This window comes from Cheilinus undulatus, linkage group 13 (assembly GCF_018320785.1).
Source record: "Cheilinus undulatus linkage group 13, ASM1832078v1, whole genome shotgun sequence".
NCBI classification, from domain to species: Eukaryota; Metazoa; Chordata; class Actinopteri; order Labriformes; family Labridae; genus Cheilinus; species Cheilinus undulatus.
In genome coordinates, this window is record NC_054877.1 from 24,816,996 (window position 1) to 24,836,371 (window position 19,376).

General features: G+C 38.3%; 1 protein-coding gene across 1 annotated transcript in view; it reads right to left on the reverse strand.

Moving 5' to 3' along the window:
* pth1r (parathyroid hormone 1 receptor) overlaps positions 1 to 19,376 on the reverse strand; it is a 108,140-nt gene that overhangs the window by 36,733 nt on the left and 52,031 nt on the right. Inside the window, exons 4-5 of the mRNA XM_041803570.1 lie at positions 4,734 to 4,844; positions 4,390 to 4,511 (exon numbers count right to left, since the gene is read on the reverse strand). Of these exons, the coding sequence (XP_041659504.1) occupies positions 4,390 to 4,511; positions 4,734 to 4,844 (233 nt within the window). The remainder of the gene's footprint in view (positions 1 to 4,389; positions 4,512 to 4,733; positions 4,845 to 19,376) is intronic.

A 19,376-nucleotide genomic window follows, 5' to 3' on the forward strand; every position in this document is an offset into this window, starting at 1 on the left:
CAGAGTAAAAGGAGGAGTGACCTCTCCCCCTTAACTATTAACAGTTGGAGATAATGGCTGAAGATGAAATACCTGCGTCTCCTTGAGAAGAGCATGTTCATCCCTGGTTCAACGTCAATACTCTTCGCCTTTCAAACGACGAGGAACAACAGCCACATAATGTGCTGCCTACTGTGTCTACCTAAAACCGGTGGAAATCTCAGGTTTCAAAAATAGCATGTCAAATCTACGAAAGCACGTTATGATAAGTAAGCTAAACAAGCTAACGACTGCACTGCTATTTAGTGAAACAAATAAGTTCAAATCTGTGTTTTAATTTGTAGACTGCAAAGACACAGTGATAAATGATGTCACATGTCCAACCACCTCTGCAACTATGCCACAAATGGTTTTACAAGTCATTTAACATTACATCATAGGTGATACTATTATGTGTGTGGCATATGTCTTATATCAGTGATTATACCTAACATGGTTATAACATGGCGCTAGTGGGCTAAAGTTGTCTTTTGTTTTAATAAGTTCAAGTTTGGCTTGCCTGTTGAGCGATAATCAGGATAAAAATTCATAAATTGGAGCTGAAAAGTTAAAATTAAATAAAAAAGGGCAAAAAGTCAGAAATGAGGCAAGTTCATAAGATCAATTTCATAAATATGAGCCAAAAATCATTAACACAAGAGAAAATTAATATAATGTGACTAAAAAGTAAGAACTGCAAGGTATAAATTCATGTATGTGAGATTAAAATCATCATAAAGAAATAAGATAATTATTATGAGAGTCTATTTTTTTCTCATTATATTGAATTTTTCATCCATTAATTGTGATTAACAAACATAACTTGACTGCTGCTTTATGTATTAAATTAGGTTTTTTATTTCTTTTACTTTAGGTAAGTTAAGCTACTTTATTTATAACAATGTGCAGTTTACATTACTACCCCTGAAAAATATGTCATAATGGAAAATGTTTTAATAAATTGCACAAAATGAAGTTACTCATGAAGTTACTCACTCCTTGAGCAGTCTTTTAATAAGGTACTACAAGCTTCCTGAAATGATGATATATGGTCATGCAGAGGCCACATTGCAGGAACTGCAATGATACTGTATTCAAATACATGTACACCTGTGGAAACAGGCCTGATTGTAACACCTGAATTCAATAACCCAAATGTGGCCAAATACTTTTGTCAATATAATGTATATGGTTATAGCTAGTATGCTAGCTAGTATGTTACAGCCCTTGTTTTAAGAAAGATATGTTTTTTTTGATGAAGGAATCTTCTAGTGTGTGGTGTTTGGTGTTGTCAGCTTCTGCACACTTTACATTGAAAGAACGAAACTGTTAAATCTGCTATGAGATATCATCATTTATGGAATATCTCCCATTTACAAAATCAACTGAAATCATGTGACAGGCTTAAATCTAGAAAATTTACATGACAAGCCTTTTGGTTCTGGTTCAGCAGAACAAACACAAACATAGGAGGTGCTGTAACATCACAGTTCTAAATAATCAATTTTTAATGTCTTATCTGAAACATCTAGGTTATTACAAGACCCCCAAGGTATTCTCTAATACCCTGTGTTCCCCAAAAATGAGGCATGAGCCAAAAATGTAACAGGCTTGTTCCTTTGTCCAGTTGGACATTTGTGCCAGATCTATAAATAGCTCCTGCAGCAGTTCCTATTATATCTCAAAGGAAATGAAAGGGAACATTGCACAGAAAACTGTGCAGGTCAGTATGATACCACTGTGACCTCAGAGTAACAAGACACACCAGATACACTGTTTGACACATCAACTGCATGGGATATATTTCACATTCATCTGAGCCATCAATGGTGCTCAGGAAGAGCAGAACCTTTCAACGAAAAAATCTCCAAAGGTGATAGGACAGTAGTTTTTGTCTGCCATATTCATTGTGGGCCAATCAGAGCAACAAAACATAAAAATAGTAGATGTGCACCACCATATGGAATAAATTACATAACCAGAGCTTGACAGGCAGGGGTTATCATTGTTCACTATCACAGCAGCTTGTTGGTCAATTAAACTCTTGAAAAAGCAGGTTGGGAGAAGAGCAACTACATCTTTTCCACCAAGAAAATCTGTCATTGTGGTAGCTATTTTAACACTAATCTCTTCATAGACTCCCATTGTTTATCAGTTTGCAGTTGTTTCAGCTATACCATGGCATGGCTACTGCCTTATTCTCGTAAATGATGCTGATTGAACTGTTCATTCTCTAACCAGGGAGTGCATCAGCTTGAAGCTTTGCAAGATGGATCAACCTGACAACAGACATGGAATCTTGCCAAATTTATCTGCTTTGCAAGCACACATACAGATGATACATGGGCTGTTCACCCAGGTGTATTTGCAGTTGCCAAAGTTTACTTGCTGACGATTTCTACTTCTTTTTTGGGTCCATATATACTCAGCATCCATGGACAAGAGAAGGAAAGCCACCAGTTTGTTCCCTGTATTATTTGAGAAACATGAGAATGTAAAAGTTCAGCTTCTTGTGCTGTAGTTTCACAATTTTTGCTGCTGCTTTCTGCTTGTATTATCCTGTACTCCTGCATCAAAGATGATCCTTGCAATATGCTACTTCATCCACAAAAAGCATTTACACATGCATCTCACCTGCAATGACTGTGGAATACAGAGTGAAGCATTTTAAAAGATGAGTGGTTTTATATGTAGTGGTAGACCCATTATTGGTTTGAACAATTATGGAGACAGATATTTGGCATTTGGCTGATTAATGAGTACCGGTATTTTATTCTACAGATAATAAAAAAGTTAATCAAAAGGTACACTACTTTGGTTCCATTGCAAAGTGTGTGTCTTCCCCTCTGGCTTTATTTTTACTGTCCACAGTAGCAACAAATTAACCTTGCAAAGCAGATGGATTTGCTAGAATCCATCTCTGCTGTTTCTTTTTATGCAACATAAGTTCTCCTCCTGTACATGTCAGTTTCAGTGTAAAATAGACTGTTCTATAAAAGCTGAATACCTAAAACCTGTATACAGTACAGGTAAGACAAACAACCTGTAAGAATAAAAAATCTTGAGGAATAGGTGATATGGAGAGTACCTAAGCTGTTGAAAATGAACTTTTAATAATTTTCAGAATTATCAAAAGAGGTAAAAAGAGGTAATGTGGGTCATTGGTGGTAAAAATTCATTTTTACTTTAATTAACTTTTGCACTTTTAGTACATTTCAGAGCCTGTACTTTTTGTACTTGAATAAAGGAGTTAAATTAGTCCTTCTACTTCCATCAGAGTATTTTCTCACGCAAGTATTTGTACAGAATGTGAGTACTTTTGCCACCTCTGAGTACCAGCCAATCAAAAATTAAGCCTTGGTGCTACTGACACAGTGAGTGTATGGCATCACTTCCTGTTTTTCTGCTTCTACTGTATTGTTTTGAGCTGTGTCTCATGTTGATAGGACAGAGGCTAAATTGTTTAATTATTTGCCTATTTTTTTAACATGTTATTTTACTTTTCCAACATCAAGTACAATCTGTATATCATAACAAATGCATATCGGTTCCAAATATTGGTTATCAATTTTGTATTAATTATTATCTGATTGGCATCAGCCCTGTGAACAATTATCAATTGGCTGAGAAATACTTTCAATACTGTCTCCCCACTACCCAACTATAGAACTATCTTTCAGAAACACCGGCAAGGTTAACGTCTGAGCTTTTTGACAGAAAATGTAATCCTTTATTCATTAGTCTTGTGGAAACTGATATAAGATTACATTATAATTGGTTAAGTGTGTAAATTTAGTTTATTTTTGTCACATCTTCCAGAAGCAGAGAGATTATTTTTGTTAATGCACTTGTTGTATTTTAATATTTGAAAAAGCAACATTACATAAAAAGGCTGCAGCATCTATATTTCCTCTTATTTTTGCCTAGTTGTGGCATTAAAAACTTGAAGCTTCTGTCATTATCTGTGAGTGCATTTCTCCTCTGAACGGAATGCTTGTCTGGCAAGTTTTGCAATTTGCAATTAAAACTAATGAGAATCTGTTTTGAGTTTATGTTTGAGTGGACATTAACCTAATTGCTGCTTCACATTATCACAAAGCAACCACATTAACATCCTGTCGTTACTCCAACTGTCATCCACTCAACATTCAATTAAATATGACTTAAGTTCACTCATGCTGTACATTAGTGAGGTAGCATGTATACAAATGTGCAGCACATGCACAAAGGGACTGCAATTGTGTGATAAACATGTTGAATAGATTCCTAAAAGGCTGTAATACAGTGTGACAGTGTTGTCTGAGTATGCATTCATTAAAGGTATTGCTCCTGATCACTGTAGGTGTGCCACAATGATTACACTCCTCTCACCTTTTCATGGCTGTGGTTGTAATGGTAGAGGAATTTTGCACATTCATTATAATTAGCCCATGTCTTGTTGGGGGCAGCCAGTTCCCATGTTCCATTGTTGTCACATCGACGGTATGCGAGCCCTGCAAAAAAAAAAAATATAAATGTCAGACAAGAAATAATTATAACAATTACAGATCCTGCAAGTTGTTTTCCAAAAGTCAATTTCTCAACCTAAACACGCGTCTTAATTCAATCTGCATAACTGTATTAATTGCAAAGAGACTGCAGTGATGAGAGGCCTCGTGCTCTTTCCAGTAGTGAAAATGAGCTTTAGGGTGGACCTTTTGTCAGGCCAGTCTTACCTTTGTGGTTGAAGTCGTAGATGTACTCTGGACAGGAGGTGGATACAAGTTTTCCCGGAGCTCCTTCAGGCCAACAAACAATCCCATCCCACTCTGGTGAGCAGTAACCTTCTGTGGAAACAACAGCAGAGTTGACGTTTAAAGACTGAGGCACCTCTTTTTGTTTCAGGATTTAATGGCCACAGGGTTTTTTACATGAGCAGGACACAGTGTGCTTTCTGCTGTCCTTAAAAAAGCAGGCCAGATACATGAACTTTACACTGCAAGTAAGAAAGAACAGTACTGTATCTGCTGAGTCTGACTGCAAATAACCATTGTTGTTGTTTTTTTTAAAGGACAACTTCATGGGTCACAAAGACAACAAACCCCACAGCTATTGTTTTATAATTAAGACTTGCAATCACGGAATTCCTATCATGCTGAAAACATGCTGTCTATTGAATCTGTATTCATCAGAGCCTCTTTGTTTTATGCAGCAGATAAAAAATTCCAGCACTGTTGATAGCATTGTACTGTTTTTATTTTGTAATGAATTAGATTCAATATGGATTTCATTTAAAAGGTTCCCTGTAACAAAGGCTGCATAGTTGTGCTGTTTGAAGCACATTTTCACATCAAAAAATTGTTATTTAAATAGCTATGAATGCCCTTTACAATAAAACTGTTTTAAATTAGCTTAAATTGATTAACTCTCTTTGAGACAAGATTTATGAAAAATAAACTAATGAAAGTAATGAGGAAAAATAATGAATGTAGGAAATAATTGCTTACTGGCTCTATTCAATCTTGGGAAAAAAACCCCAGCAAATCTGCACATTTCATATACACTGACTGAATATGACGCCATTGTTGCTTGCCTGGAATCTAACAACATTTCCACTTTTTCTTTACAGTACACCAAATTACTTTTCCATGGTCTGATTTTTCAGCCTTCGACTTCAATAATCAAGGAGCTGTGCTATTCTTGAGATCCATTTGTTGAAGTGACAGAGTAACACGAACATTTCAGTGGAAAAAAAAAAATCTGTTTCCAACCTCCGCTACCTCCTCTTAGTCCATTAAGCCCCACACACCAAATAATAAACATGCACTCCAGCTGTTGCCACTGTTACATTTCAGTCCATTTGGTGAGTTTGTCTGGCTTAAGAGGTTAGAAATGCAAACAACCAATCAATGTATACAGTCATGGACGAAAGTATTGGCACCCCTGAAATTTTTCCAGAAATACACCATTTCTCCCAGAAATTGTTGCAATTACAAATGTTTTGGTATACACATGTTTATTTCATTTATGTGCATTGGAGCAACACAAAAAATCCAGAGAAAGAAGACAAAATTGACATAATTTTACACAAAACTAAAAAAAATAGGCTGGACAAAATTATTGGCACCCTTTTAAAACTGTGGGTAAATCATTTTATTTCAAGCATGTGATGCTCACTTAAACTCACCTGTGGCAGTAACAGGTGCTGGCAATATAGAAATCACACCTGAAGCCAGTTAGAATGTATAAAAGTTGACTAAACCTTTGTGTTGTGTGCCTGTGTGTGTCACACCAAGCATGGAGAAGAGACAGAAGAGCCTAGAATCATCTGAGGTCTTAAAAAGCAAAACTGTGGAAAAATATGAACAATCTCAAGGTTTCAAGACTGTCTACAGAGATCTGGAAATTCCTTTGTCCACTGTGCATAATATAATCAAGAAGTTTATAACCCATGGAACTGTGGCTAATCTCCCTAGACATGGATGGAAGAGAACAACTGACAAAAGAATGCAACACAGGATAGTTGGAATGGTGGATAAACATCCTCAGTCAACTTCCACACAAATTCAGGCTGTCCTGCAGACTCAGGGTGCAAAAGTGTCAGCTCGGACAATACGTGGTCATCTGAATGAGATGAAGCGCTATGGCAGAAGACTGAGGAGAACCCCACTGCTGACAAAGAGGCATAAAAAAGCCTGACTGGAGTTTGCAAAAATGTAGGCTACCTGAGTAAACCTCAATCCTTCTGGGAGAACATTTTGCGGACAGATGAGACTAAGGTAGAGCTTTTGGGAAAAGCACGTCATTCTACTGTTTACAGAAAACAGAATGAAGCAAAAAGAAAAGAACACAGTACCTACAGTCAAACATGGTGGAGGTTCAAGGATGTTTAAGGGTTGTTTTGCTGCCTCTGGCACTGGGTGCCTTGACCGTGTGCAAGGAATCATGAAATCTGGAGACTATCAAAAGATTTTGGGCCACAATGTAGGGCCTAGTGTCAGAAAGCTGGGTCTGCATCAGAGGTCATGGGTGTTCCAGCAGGACAACGACCCCAAACATACCTCAAAAGCACCAAGAAATGGTTGGAGACAAAGCGCTGGAGAGTTCTGAAGTGGCCAGCAATGAGTCCGGATCTAAATCCCATTGAACACCTATGGCGAGATCTTAAAACTGCTGTTGCAAGAAGCACCCTTCAAATCTGAGAGACCTGGAGCAGTTAGCAAAAGAAGAGTGGTCCAAAAATCCAGTTGAGAGGTGTAAGAAGCTTGTTGATGGTTATAGGAAGTGATTGGGTTCAGCTATTTTTTTCCAAGGGTGTGAAACCAACTCTTAAGTTCAGGGTGCCAATAATTTTGTCCAGCCCATTTTTTGAGTTTTGTGTAAAAAATTATGTCAATTTTGTCTTTTTTCTTCTGATTTTTTGTGTTGCTCCAATGCACATAAAGGCAATGAACACATGTATACCAAAAACATTTGTAATTGCAACAATTTCTGGGAGAAATTGTGTATTTTCTGGAAAAATTCCAGAGGTGCCAATATTTTCATCCATGACTGTATGTCCAAAACAGTAGCAACAGTTGTGTGCTACAGCAAGCAAGACACAGACTGAGCTACCAGCACTTCTGATGAAGCTTGATAATACTGAAGGAAGTACTTTCATGGCATTTTTAAACAAGGCAGCAATCATTGTTTGTTCATTTGGACTTTTTTGAACATACCAAATACAAAGTGGCAGGAAATATCAGATACAGATCAAACACACATTTCTCTTAAAAGTTGGTGTATCATATCGCTGGAGTTGGGCCAACACCTTTCATCTCCGTTTGCATGATTTTTTTTCCATAAATCAGCTCTATTAGTCACACTTTACATCTGTCAGTGGGTTTTAACAAATTTTAAAACCATAAAAAGTGCCAAATAGACGCTGACTATGACAATTCAGTATTAAATTATTTGAAAAGTACAGCAATCTTTTTTGTGTTTACTGAAAAGTGGTGATTTTGAAGACAGGAGGTTTTGGCCTGACACCAGTGCTAAGCACTTTTAACACCTTAGTTTTCCTCAATACCAGTAGGATAAATACACTGGTATAAAATGCTGAGACAATGCTGCCATAACTTCAAGTGAAACCAAAAGCTAACCCATGACACATTGCTTGACTCCATTTTTTAGCTGCTTTTCTCCCTCATAATCCTTAATTCAAAGAAAGTTGTGGCCACTGGTAAGTAAATACATCCTGGTTTGATTGAAAAGACTACTCAATTGATAGATGGAGCCCCACACGACCTGTGGGTCAGTACTTTACAACTATCATCGTACACTGAGAGTTTATCCAGCTAGCTAGGGTGCCAACTTCACATAGTGGAAACAGATGGTAGATGAAGAATAACACAGCTGCAGGTACAAGGTGATAAGGCCAAAAGTCTAAATCAGGTAAGGTAATGATTTATATTGCTGTATTACAAAATTAAAAGGAATAATGTATTTAATTGCATATTCAGGTGCTACTAGCTCCATTCTCTCCGTAAAACAAGCCAAAAATGGCATTTTAAAAGTCATGTCTGTAGTTTTAAGCAGAGGTGAAAAAAGTGAACGACTGTTGTAGTCAAGGAAAAGTACACTGGCACTAGTTACATTCTAACCTGAAATGCCAGATGGATTTGTTTCACTCATCCATCTGGAAAACCTTCCATAGACAGCGTTTGGGAAAGGGCAGCGCCTTTGAAAAAAAAGCTTGGAGGGTGATTGGATGAATGTTCTGTGTGTCACATCTTTACAAGCCTATCAGAACAACAAAACGTGATGTCGTAGCCCCTGCCAAGGTGTGCCTCTACCGAGCTGTAAACTCCACAGATAACTGCATTACACAAACCACAACTGTAGACACAACAGTACAAGACTTTTGTCGCTTTTTGAAAAGAAAACAACTCACTGCTGTTCTTTGTTCTTCTTTTAACAAAGAAATGTTGTCAAGATCTAATAAAACTTACACTTCAGCAGCATCCACGCTAATGTCTTCCACCATAACTGCACCGGCCTCTTGTTGCTGCCTGTTTACATCATGACTCTGCTGTGCCTGAAAGTACTGCCGCTCGACACTGATTGGTCCTGTCACTTTCCGACCGGGCTCAAACTGTTCAGATGGGAGCCTTGCAAGATGGATTCGCCAGTGAGAAACACGGAAATGGGCAAATGCATATGCTTTGCAAGGTTAGTTAAATTCTACTTAAGTACAAGTATAAGTCTATAAATCTACTCAAGTAAAAGTATTTAATTTTGGGTTTACTTTAAGTGCTGAGTACTGAATAGTTACTGGGGAGTTGTACAGTAAAATGTCTTTCCTTATTCCCAAACACAAAAGAAAAGATCTCCAATCAGGTTCTGCAGGTAAAGTCGCCCCTCAGTAAATACACAGCAGAATTAGTGTTTATTGAAATTAAAGATTTAAAATTATTACTTTAAAAGTGTAAAGAATATGTACTATGCATCCTACAGGAGCACCTCAAGTCACTGGCAGAAACTCTAACTCAGTAACCTTGCAAAACAGATGGATACTGCCGTCTCCTTGTTTTTCACTGGTGAATCCATCTTGCAAAGCTCCTATCTGAACTGTTTGGGCCCGGTTAGAAAGTGACAGGACCAATCAGCAAAGAGGGGCAATACTTCCGGGTGCAGCGGGGTCATGACGTAAGTAAGTAGCAACAAGAGGCCGGTGCCCTTATGGCAGAAGAAATTAGCGTGGATGCTGCTAAAGCGTCAGTTTTATCAGAACTTGATGACCTTTCTTTGTTAAAAGATGAACAAAGAACAGCCTGAGTTGTTTTCTTTTCAAAAACGACAAAAGTCTAGTACTTAGATGTCTATAGTTGCCGTGTTTTACGTTATTCCTCTTTTCCCAACCATTTCCTATTGAAGCTTTCCCAGATGGATGTGTGAAACAAATCCATCTGGTGTGTCAGGTTACTAACTCAGTGGATAACTTTAATCATAGTGTAAATGTGTCTCACATTAAAAAACAACAACAATCCACAAGAAATATGGCAAAAAGGAATCCCAGCTGGGATCACTGTACAACATCCAAACACCCCTAAACACATATAAAACATGCCCACATGTCCCCAGATTTGAAATTGCAATGGGCGGAGCTTAGGTCCTCTTTACAGAGATGAACTAACACTGGTGTATTAACACTGTCAAATAACACCAACACTGAAGACCATTTTAATCAGAATTGAGTTAAAATAACATTTAAAGAGTTAAATCAACTTGGAAATGTTTAACCCTAAGGTATCAACGCTCCAGGTTCTTGTTGTGTCCAACAGCTGTTTTGGGATGTGATGTGGAATCATTCTCTATGTGTGACTATGTAGTAAACAGAGGTGGAAAAAGTACAAGAGTACTGTACTCGAGTAAAAGTACAGTTACTTTGGTTAAAACTTACTTAAATAGAAGTAAAAGTACCGAGTTAAAAATGTACTCAAAAAAGTACAACCCCTAGATTTAAGTTTCATTTCACTACTGCTGAGGTGTGTTTAAACTGCTACTGACAACACCACATTTCCTGCTGTGGGTGTTCACAATAAAAGCTCTCTGAAAAAATAACGTAGTTTTACCAGAGGTACCAGCGAATGTATGGAGCTACAGTGTTTAGCTGGTTCTCTGACCATGTTTTCCACCAAAGGCCACTTCTTTGAATCACCATTGGCTTAAAACACATGAACCATGACTTTAAACATACCTTTAAACAGTTGTTTAAGCTGTTATGATACAAATTGCTGTCACACTGTGCTCAAGTCCAACAGAGTCCATCTATTTCTACACAGAGCTTGTCTTACAGCCCCAGGCAGGTTTACAGAGATGCTCTGCATGGCAAGAACACTGTTTATTTTGATGTTTCACACACATCAGTCTTGGAGAGGAGAGAACACACTTTTATCTGATTGCTGTGTTGCACGTTAATAACAATGACACGCCTGACACGTTTGGTAGGTCGACTGGCTGAGGGAGGCACTCCGCTGTCTATCAGCTATCACTCTGTTATGCTATAATTATTCACCCTCCACAGTAGGGTTGCCATCTTTGTTTGTGCCAAGTAAAGGACACATATTATGTTTGGAGCTCAGCTCCACAGCTGTGTAGAGAGGATTTGTGAAAATAGTGCACAAGAGAGAACATTTCCTCCTATTTTTGATGGCATCAAGCAGTATTTTTGTCCTTTTGGGCAGCTTAGGAAACACGTAAATCTGAGTAATTTGCATCTGAACTGGTATTTTCTTACAACAAAAAACAATCAAGAATCCTACTATTCTGTAGGTCCTTTTGATGCAGTGGCAGTGAGTAACAAACGTTTCAATGAAAAAACCTATGTCCTCAACCTCTGCTACCTTCTTTTACTCCATTAAGCCTCACACCCTGTGACGCCTAAAACATGTACATCACCTGTTGCCACTATTACATTTTGTTTCATATAGCAAGCCATGTTTGACGTAGTGGAAAGAAACACTGACAGCCAATCAATGCGAACCAGAAATGTTAACGATGGTGCAGTGAAAGTGAAATGTTTGGAACTGCTGGAAATGATATTTTTCAAGCTGTCTTAAGAAATCTTGGGTATAAATTTATCAGCTGATTTGATTCCTGAAGGAATGAAATCAACTTGGTCCTAACTGACGTCAGATACAGTACTGTTAAATACATGCCTATTTATCGAGACATTTCTTCAAATTACACTTCTAAGTCTTCATCTAGTTATATTAGTTTTTGCGTAAGTTATATGTTTTGATATACTGTACAAATGTTATAACCTTTTATTGTGCCTTTATAAAAAATCTATGTACTTTGTTATACTTTGTAGTTTTCTTTTTAAGCTGGACCTCAAGTCCACAACAAAGTCTGAACTGAATTAATACAAGTTTACCACTTGCCACTAGCTCAACAGGGAGTTCAAATGAAGAAGGGTCAAGACTTTATTTCCCATGGGAGACCCTAAAAATCAGACTGCATCTTGTGGAAATGTACCGATCATGAAAATTAAAGCTGAAACCCATATTTAAAGTAACAATTTAGCTGGTGGTATTTGGTTCTTTCTCTAGTTGTATTCTCTTGGTGTAAGGCTTCCACTGTGTGAACACTGTGTCCAGGTTCGACCATGAAAATAGATCCGTCTGTCCAGCATGTGACTTCTTCTGACCAATAATCAGCAGTTAGGTGAACTAGATTAAACTAAATGGAGACAAAAGATTAGCTACTTATATATGTAGATGTCACATTAATTGATGACTGATGTTTGTCAGTGGGGCTGATACTGATGTTAAACCAATGCAGTACCGCTCCTCTAGCATCTAAATCATCATATTCTTGATTTAACAGTATAGCTTCTTTGCAGATAACGTCATACAGCAGCATTTCCCCATGAGGGCAAGATGTGACTTATGCATAGAAAAATGCTGGCAAAAAGGCAATATTTTTTAACTGTTCACAACTATGCCAAGTTTTCAAAGTGTGAAAATAAAAACATTATCAATTGGTAAGCTACTCTTGTGTCCTTCCCGAAAAAAAACACTTGGAGAAATGGCAGCAGCCATGAATTTAAAAAGTCTGCTAGCTGTCCCGTTTTGTTCTCCAGTTGTGCCATGGTTTAGCTCATTGATCTCCAAACTTCCCTTTTATGTTGTGATAGGAAATCCACCTCTTGTAAGAGATCCAGATCATTTGGCTCAGCTCAGTAGAGCTGGTTGTTTGACTCCCAAATGGCTCTTCATTTGATCACAGTTTGGCCTTTGAAATTTGGATTAAATAACAAAGACTGGAGGAAATAAATCCGGCACTTAAACAGGAGCTCACATTAGAGAACCGTTTCATAGAACGGGCTCATTTGTGAATAGCACATCTAACTTGGGCTGCTTCTAACTTCTTCTATTGCAAGGCTTGAGTCTTTTCCTTGAGTCAGTCCCTCCCACCTGAGACTCATGGAGAGACTGAAGGAACCAAAGCAGAGGGCTGAACACCAAAGACTGATGGATTGTCAGATGTAAGATGTGGGCAGGATTGAGACACCTGTTGCAGGCTGGAGAGGATGGCATATGCTGTGGGAGTGGGCGGTAATGGTCAGAAATCTAGCAGTAGCAGGATTAAGAAAAGAGGAAATTTTCTGCCAAAAATAAAATATTTCTTTTGTGAAACATGAAGATCAAACTTGTAAATATTAAAGTATGAGTGCCTTTTTATGCCTTGATCTTTCAATTGAGTCTTCCATAGCTGCTGACTGTGTTCTTCTTCTAAAGATCACTGAAACATTTTTCATTTATTTTTAGAGAGGAATGTATAATACTCTTTAGTAATACATCTAAATCGGGTCAGATAAAAAAGCTACACATCTAAAGGTGAAAAGGCGCCATTTGTAAGAATAGAGTGCCCTTAATTGTCAGCTAAACCCTGGAGCTCAGCCCTCTGATAGTGGGAGCAGAGTCTGTTTCCCCACAGATTCCTGGCACATGCCTCCCTCCCTCATGGTTTGGCATTATATGTTGTATTATTGAAACCATCTGCCCCACTGTGACCACTAATAAGTAGTTGAGGATAAAACTAAAACTATCCTCTCTTTGCAGTAGATCCATTATTTTCTCATTCCTGTAATCAAACTTGCACAGAAACATGTGAAGCAATGACGGCATGCTTTTTATTTGCCTGTCACTTGGAGCGCAAAATTAAAGAGCAGACTGAGCAGAGCTGACTGAGTCTGACAGATCTTTGGTGGGAGAAAAAGCAGCATTTAATGTTTGAACACTGCACTGACCACACATCGTGAGAGTAAAAGTAGAATTGCTTTAGGTTTTGTTACCATAGGACCACCTACTAACAGGCTCAAATTAAACACCAAAAACACACACGTATAATTTCCCGCAGGTTTCTTGACCACATTTAAATATAAACGTGACTACGCAGGGAGTTTGGTATTAGTGATGTCAATGGGGTTTTTAGGAAGGTTTTCTTCCCCCCCGACTCATTTGATTCTGACCTGCAGATGTCAAAACACATACTGCCTTTTCTCATGATACATGCAAACTTTTTATAATGATTGCTGATGTTGTTCTTTGCCCAGACCACAAGCTTGAAGGCTGAGCTATTTTCACACTGCAAGGTCTGGGGCATTGAACCCACATCCCTCCACTGTCCTCTCCAGGCAAACCTCAGCATTTCCCTCAATGAAAACCTTGTTTCAGCAACGTAATGGAAGCTTTTGTGTATTTAAAGCACAAAGGAGAAATAAAAGCAAGTAGATTAAAGCTCGAAATACAACCAATTTTAAGGTTTTTGGCTCACACGGGACTTAATCCTCTCTTAGTGAAGCTGTAATAGCAGGATCGATTCATTTCTCTGAACAAATCCCACATTTCACACTAGAGTTTTAAAATAATCACACTCCACATCCTATAATAGTCCAGGAAACCACCAGAAAAAATACTCCTGGCTGAGGAAAAGCAAGCCAAATACAGATGTAACTAAAAAATGCACACTAGCAGCTACTCTCTGAGTTTACCTTAACTCTCACACACAAGGTCAGGCCATAATGCAAGCACAAAAGAGTGAATTCACTCCAATTCTCTCTGACCACTTCAAGGAAAACAGTTACACGGTTTGAGAGAGAGCACTACTCATTTCCTTAGACTTTATCTCCAGTCTTGACAGTCCACTTAATCTTTCTCAGCATCACAGGCAAACCACGACCCAGAATTTTAATGATTTCCACTTTACATAATTACAAACAAACAGCCACTTTAGTTCAAATCAAGTTCAAGTGGAGTCGAAGGGATTCATGAGCCGTGAAGTGGTGAAAAATCTCAAATCAAGCACGCTAAATGAGCGCATATGTGTTTATTCAATCATGGAGGGCAATCACTCTGGGGATTCTTTCTTTCCTTATTACGCTAATAAGTTTACTTTGATACACTTTAAGGTGAATGAGCATAGCCTTATAAATGAGGTCAGGAAACAGAGATCAGTGAGTCTCATCCAGTGTGTGTCCACATCATCAGGTAAACAGGTCAGCTCTGTTGCGCAGAGAAAACCTCAGAGCAGCAGCTCAGGCGGCTCACAGAGGTTCAGTCAGACGTTCCTGATGGGCTCATTAGAGCCCAGGTCCAGTTTTAATACCCCCCTCATGCTCACACAGAGAACCATGCCACTGGAATACTACAGTATAAAGTGAGCTTCAATCATCCATGCGTTAAAAAAAATTCCCTTTTCCTAAGTCAGCTATCAGACATACAAAGGTAACAAGTTTAAGGAAATGCTTGAAAACACTGAAATCCATGAATCACAGGAGTACATTTTTGGATTTTAGAAGCTTAACTAAAGCCATTCTTTGCATGACAAAATATTTCATCAGTCTTCCACTGTATTGCCAAATTGACATATTGTTCTGGCACTCATTGACTGTTTTGCCTGAGTATTAGGCAACCGTGATTGGTAGAGGACCCCTAGTTCAATTTTATACAAAAAATGCAGATGAAGTCAATCATGTTTATTCATGAATTAGTCATTTGTGAAATGGAACCCCCCTGAGGCTATCTGGAGTTGCAAGTAGAGGCCAAGACATCAGAATGCATTTTCTAAATCACTGTTACAAATATGATTTTTAAAGTATTAACCTAAACCTCTAAAATATCCTACATAGTATTCTGTATGGTGAAAGTGGAGCGATATAAATGAATTGAGTGCTTTTCTAGTCTTCTGATTTTACTCCCACATGTTCAAATTCCCTGTAAAAAAAAGTCTTGATTTTAGGTTTGTTGTATGACAGGCCACTGTGTTATGAACCACCGTTTCAAGTTCCAGTCATGATAAAAATCTCTAAGCTTGCAAAATGAAGCTTTAAAGTCATGAAATATGAGACAGTAATATCTGCTCTAGGATGGTGTGGGCGTGTCAGTTGAATGAGCTGAAGCTACACCCACTCATGAGAAATGCGATCCTCTAAAATTTTAAATAATGCTTCTCATCAGAGCACAGCTGCCTGGGTCGGTGCCAGATAAGAGACAGACATTAAGGATTAAATTTACTGTTTTCGGGCACAAATCTCTCTGTTATTGTGCTTTAATGACCCATAAGCCACAGTGGTTGATAGATTTTGGAAGTCTAAATTTCAATGAAATTTAACAGCCAGCATCACTGCAGGTGGGTGGGTGGGGGGGTAATTATCATATAAGACTGGTGATGTCATGGGCTCCTATGCTTGCCATGCTCAAATAAAACCAAGTCAGGAAAGAAGTGAATAACTTTCTAACAATTTAAATAAAAAATTCTTTCACACATGGATCTCAGTGTGCGAGTTCAAGCCAACTCTAACAGTTGTGGCTGAAAGTCAGCTGTTTAAATGAATCTCTTACAATTAGCGAGCATCAGTCTGCTGGTTGTGACGACCGGAGTGCTCACACTGTGGGAATGAGGTCGAGACGGACAGGAGCTGCATTTCCATTACCTTTAGAAATGTGCAAAATCTAAATAGCACAATGAAAAACTGGTAATGGAAACACCTGAATTTCAAAACACCTCTCAAATATCAATAAAAAGTTTTTACACTCTGGTGAGGAGGTTTTTCAGACGTTTTGATATAGAAATATATCCTAAAAGTGCAATGGAAACACTTTTTCCGCATTAACAAGTTACAGGACGTCATGTACAGTGTCACATGACCAGTTCACTCCAAAACAACATGGCTTGGTACATGTGAACAGAAGAGGAGATAAGACTTTTCTTAACATCATACTTACACACTTATACATGGCCTTACCATACATATGGGATTTGCCTCTGAACTATCGTCTGTTGCCTTTGTCTTTTGTTCAAAATTATCAAGGCAACCGCTGAGGATGTAATTATAACCATACCAAAATGCAACAGGTTTTGAACATTCAGCTTCCTTGCAGCTGACTCTTGCAATACGAGATTTAACGAGAATTGAGAGGCTTATGCACAAAACTCCCTTCAATGGATACACATTCAAAGTGAAATTGTACTTAGTCAACATTTAAGAGATATCGCTTATATTTTGTGAATAAATGTAATGGAAACCCAGCTTGTGACTCATATGGAGGTTGAAGTCATAATTAGTAATATCCTCTCTCTCTCGCGATCTCTCTCCATCCCACACCAACTACCAGCATCGCCTTCCGTGTAAGCTGGAGGTGTGCAGGTAGGAATATTTCCAGCTAGTTTATTTCCTTTATTATAGTAGGGTTGGGGGGCATTAGAAAGTCATTCCTGCATGATGCCCAATGATTTAAGATGCTTTTTAACAGTTTAAAAAGGAAAAAGTCTCCCAAAGTTGAGTATTCTGCCCATGGTTTGGCTCTCACTAAATGCGTTTACATGGACACTTCTAATCGGGTGAAACCCTCAACCTGATTAGAAATGCTGCATGTAAACACCTAAATCAACCCGATCAAGCCCCAGCCGATTAAAAATCTAATCGGTTGCAGAGGGGTGGTCTACACCTTTTCATGACCAGATCAGAGGGAAAATTCTTCCATGTAAACACCTTCACCCGATTGATCTGACACGTTCTTTCTGCGCATGCTCTTCGTCTTGACATAGCTGCATGGTGACGTATTGTCGGGAGCCGTTCTCGCCAGCAGAAACGGGGCACTAGACTCAAACGCCGGTAGTAGAGAAGCCAAGACTCAGGGGATGTCGGCCTCACTGGGGGACGGAGAAATAACAGAGCAGTGGGACTATATACCACTGGAAACCAATAGCAACCATAAATCATGTGACCTATGTGTCACATGATTTATGGTTGCTAGTGGTGACCATTGATGCAGTGGCCGCTATTCTGATTAAAAACGGGCACATATAAACACCTGATCGGATAGATCACACACAATGTAAATGCTTGACCCAAAACATTTAATCGGGTTGATTTCAACCAGATTGGAATAAGTGTCCATGTAAACGTGACTACTGTCAGAGTCGCCTGTCGGAAACATGTCAGAAATCCATCTGACCATTTGGGAGCAGCTGGTCAGGCTGTGATTAGGCCGTAATCAGCCATCATATCCCCCTATACACAGCACGACAAATGATGCATGATCAGCTGAAAGTGGTCATCACTACCAAGTCAGTCGTGAGACTCAAAAATCTGAATTGGATGAAATCCACAAAAAGTAAACCTGGCTTTACCCATTCACACCCATTCATGCAACATTCACACACTGATGGTAGAAGCTGCTAAGTGGAGTGGCCAACAGTATTGACTATTTCAGTTCATACATGCGCATTAATATTCACACCCCAATGATGCAGCAGTGTCTTCTGCATGAGGGAGCAGGGTTGCTGAAAATAAGGACTGATGATAGCGCTGCCTGCAGTAAACTGATTTCTTGAGCCATTGACTGATCTGTGCTACAGTTTTACTCCAGAGAGAGATGCACTGAGATCAAGATTGATTTTTGATTCAAAATTAGTTTATCTTTACATCAACAGTTGTTCAGTCATGACAGCTTAAATGATAAAGAAGCCACACTTTGTTGTTCTCAGCTTTCTTTTTACACTGACAGAAAAGCTTCTGAGGCTCAAACCTGTTTCATTCATGTCTGTACAGCTGTAAGCCCTGGTGTGGAGGAAAGAGAAATCACCCAGAGCAACACAAATAGAGGCATGATGTTGGACTTTTTCAAAGAAATAGGAACTGAATCAACTCAAGGCTGTATCTTTGAATGGAAACCAGTCCTACAAATACACTGTAATAAATGATTCTGTTGCCATGTACATTTTACTTAATATATTTGATAAAATATATTCAATACAAATATGTCCTTGATTTTGTGGCAATTGTTTAAGTAACTTTCATACAAAAATGTTTGAGATAGAATTTACTTATTTTGGTTACATTAAATATAATTTTTATGTTTATGTAATTTTAAATCAAGATAATTTTGAATGAATCCAACTCAATAGAATTAGTCAGTTTTTAATTGTCAAGCACTTCCGGTTATTTTGCGCCTTTTTTCTTTTGAATTCAGCAGGCTATCATCTGTTCACAAGACATAAAAAAAGTGCAGATGACTGGTGCTCCCTTTCCTCCATTGAACTCATCAATTTAATTTGATTGACAAAGGTAAGGAGACATATTTTGTTTATACTGTAATGTTAATGATGACTCGTGGGTGTTTGTTACGTTACAAAACAAAATTAGCAGTCAAAGTAATACAAAGAGAGACAGAGACACAGTAGCGACAGAAAGGTAAATTATGCTTATGTTAAAGTAGGCAATAGTGTGACAGTTTTACGCAATAATGTCAGGAAGATATCACGAGTGATTACACTGACAAAACCACAAGCTTTTATTTTGAAAGTTACTGATTGGTACTTCCTCATAC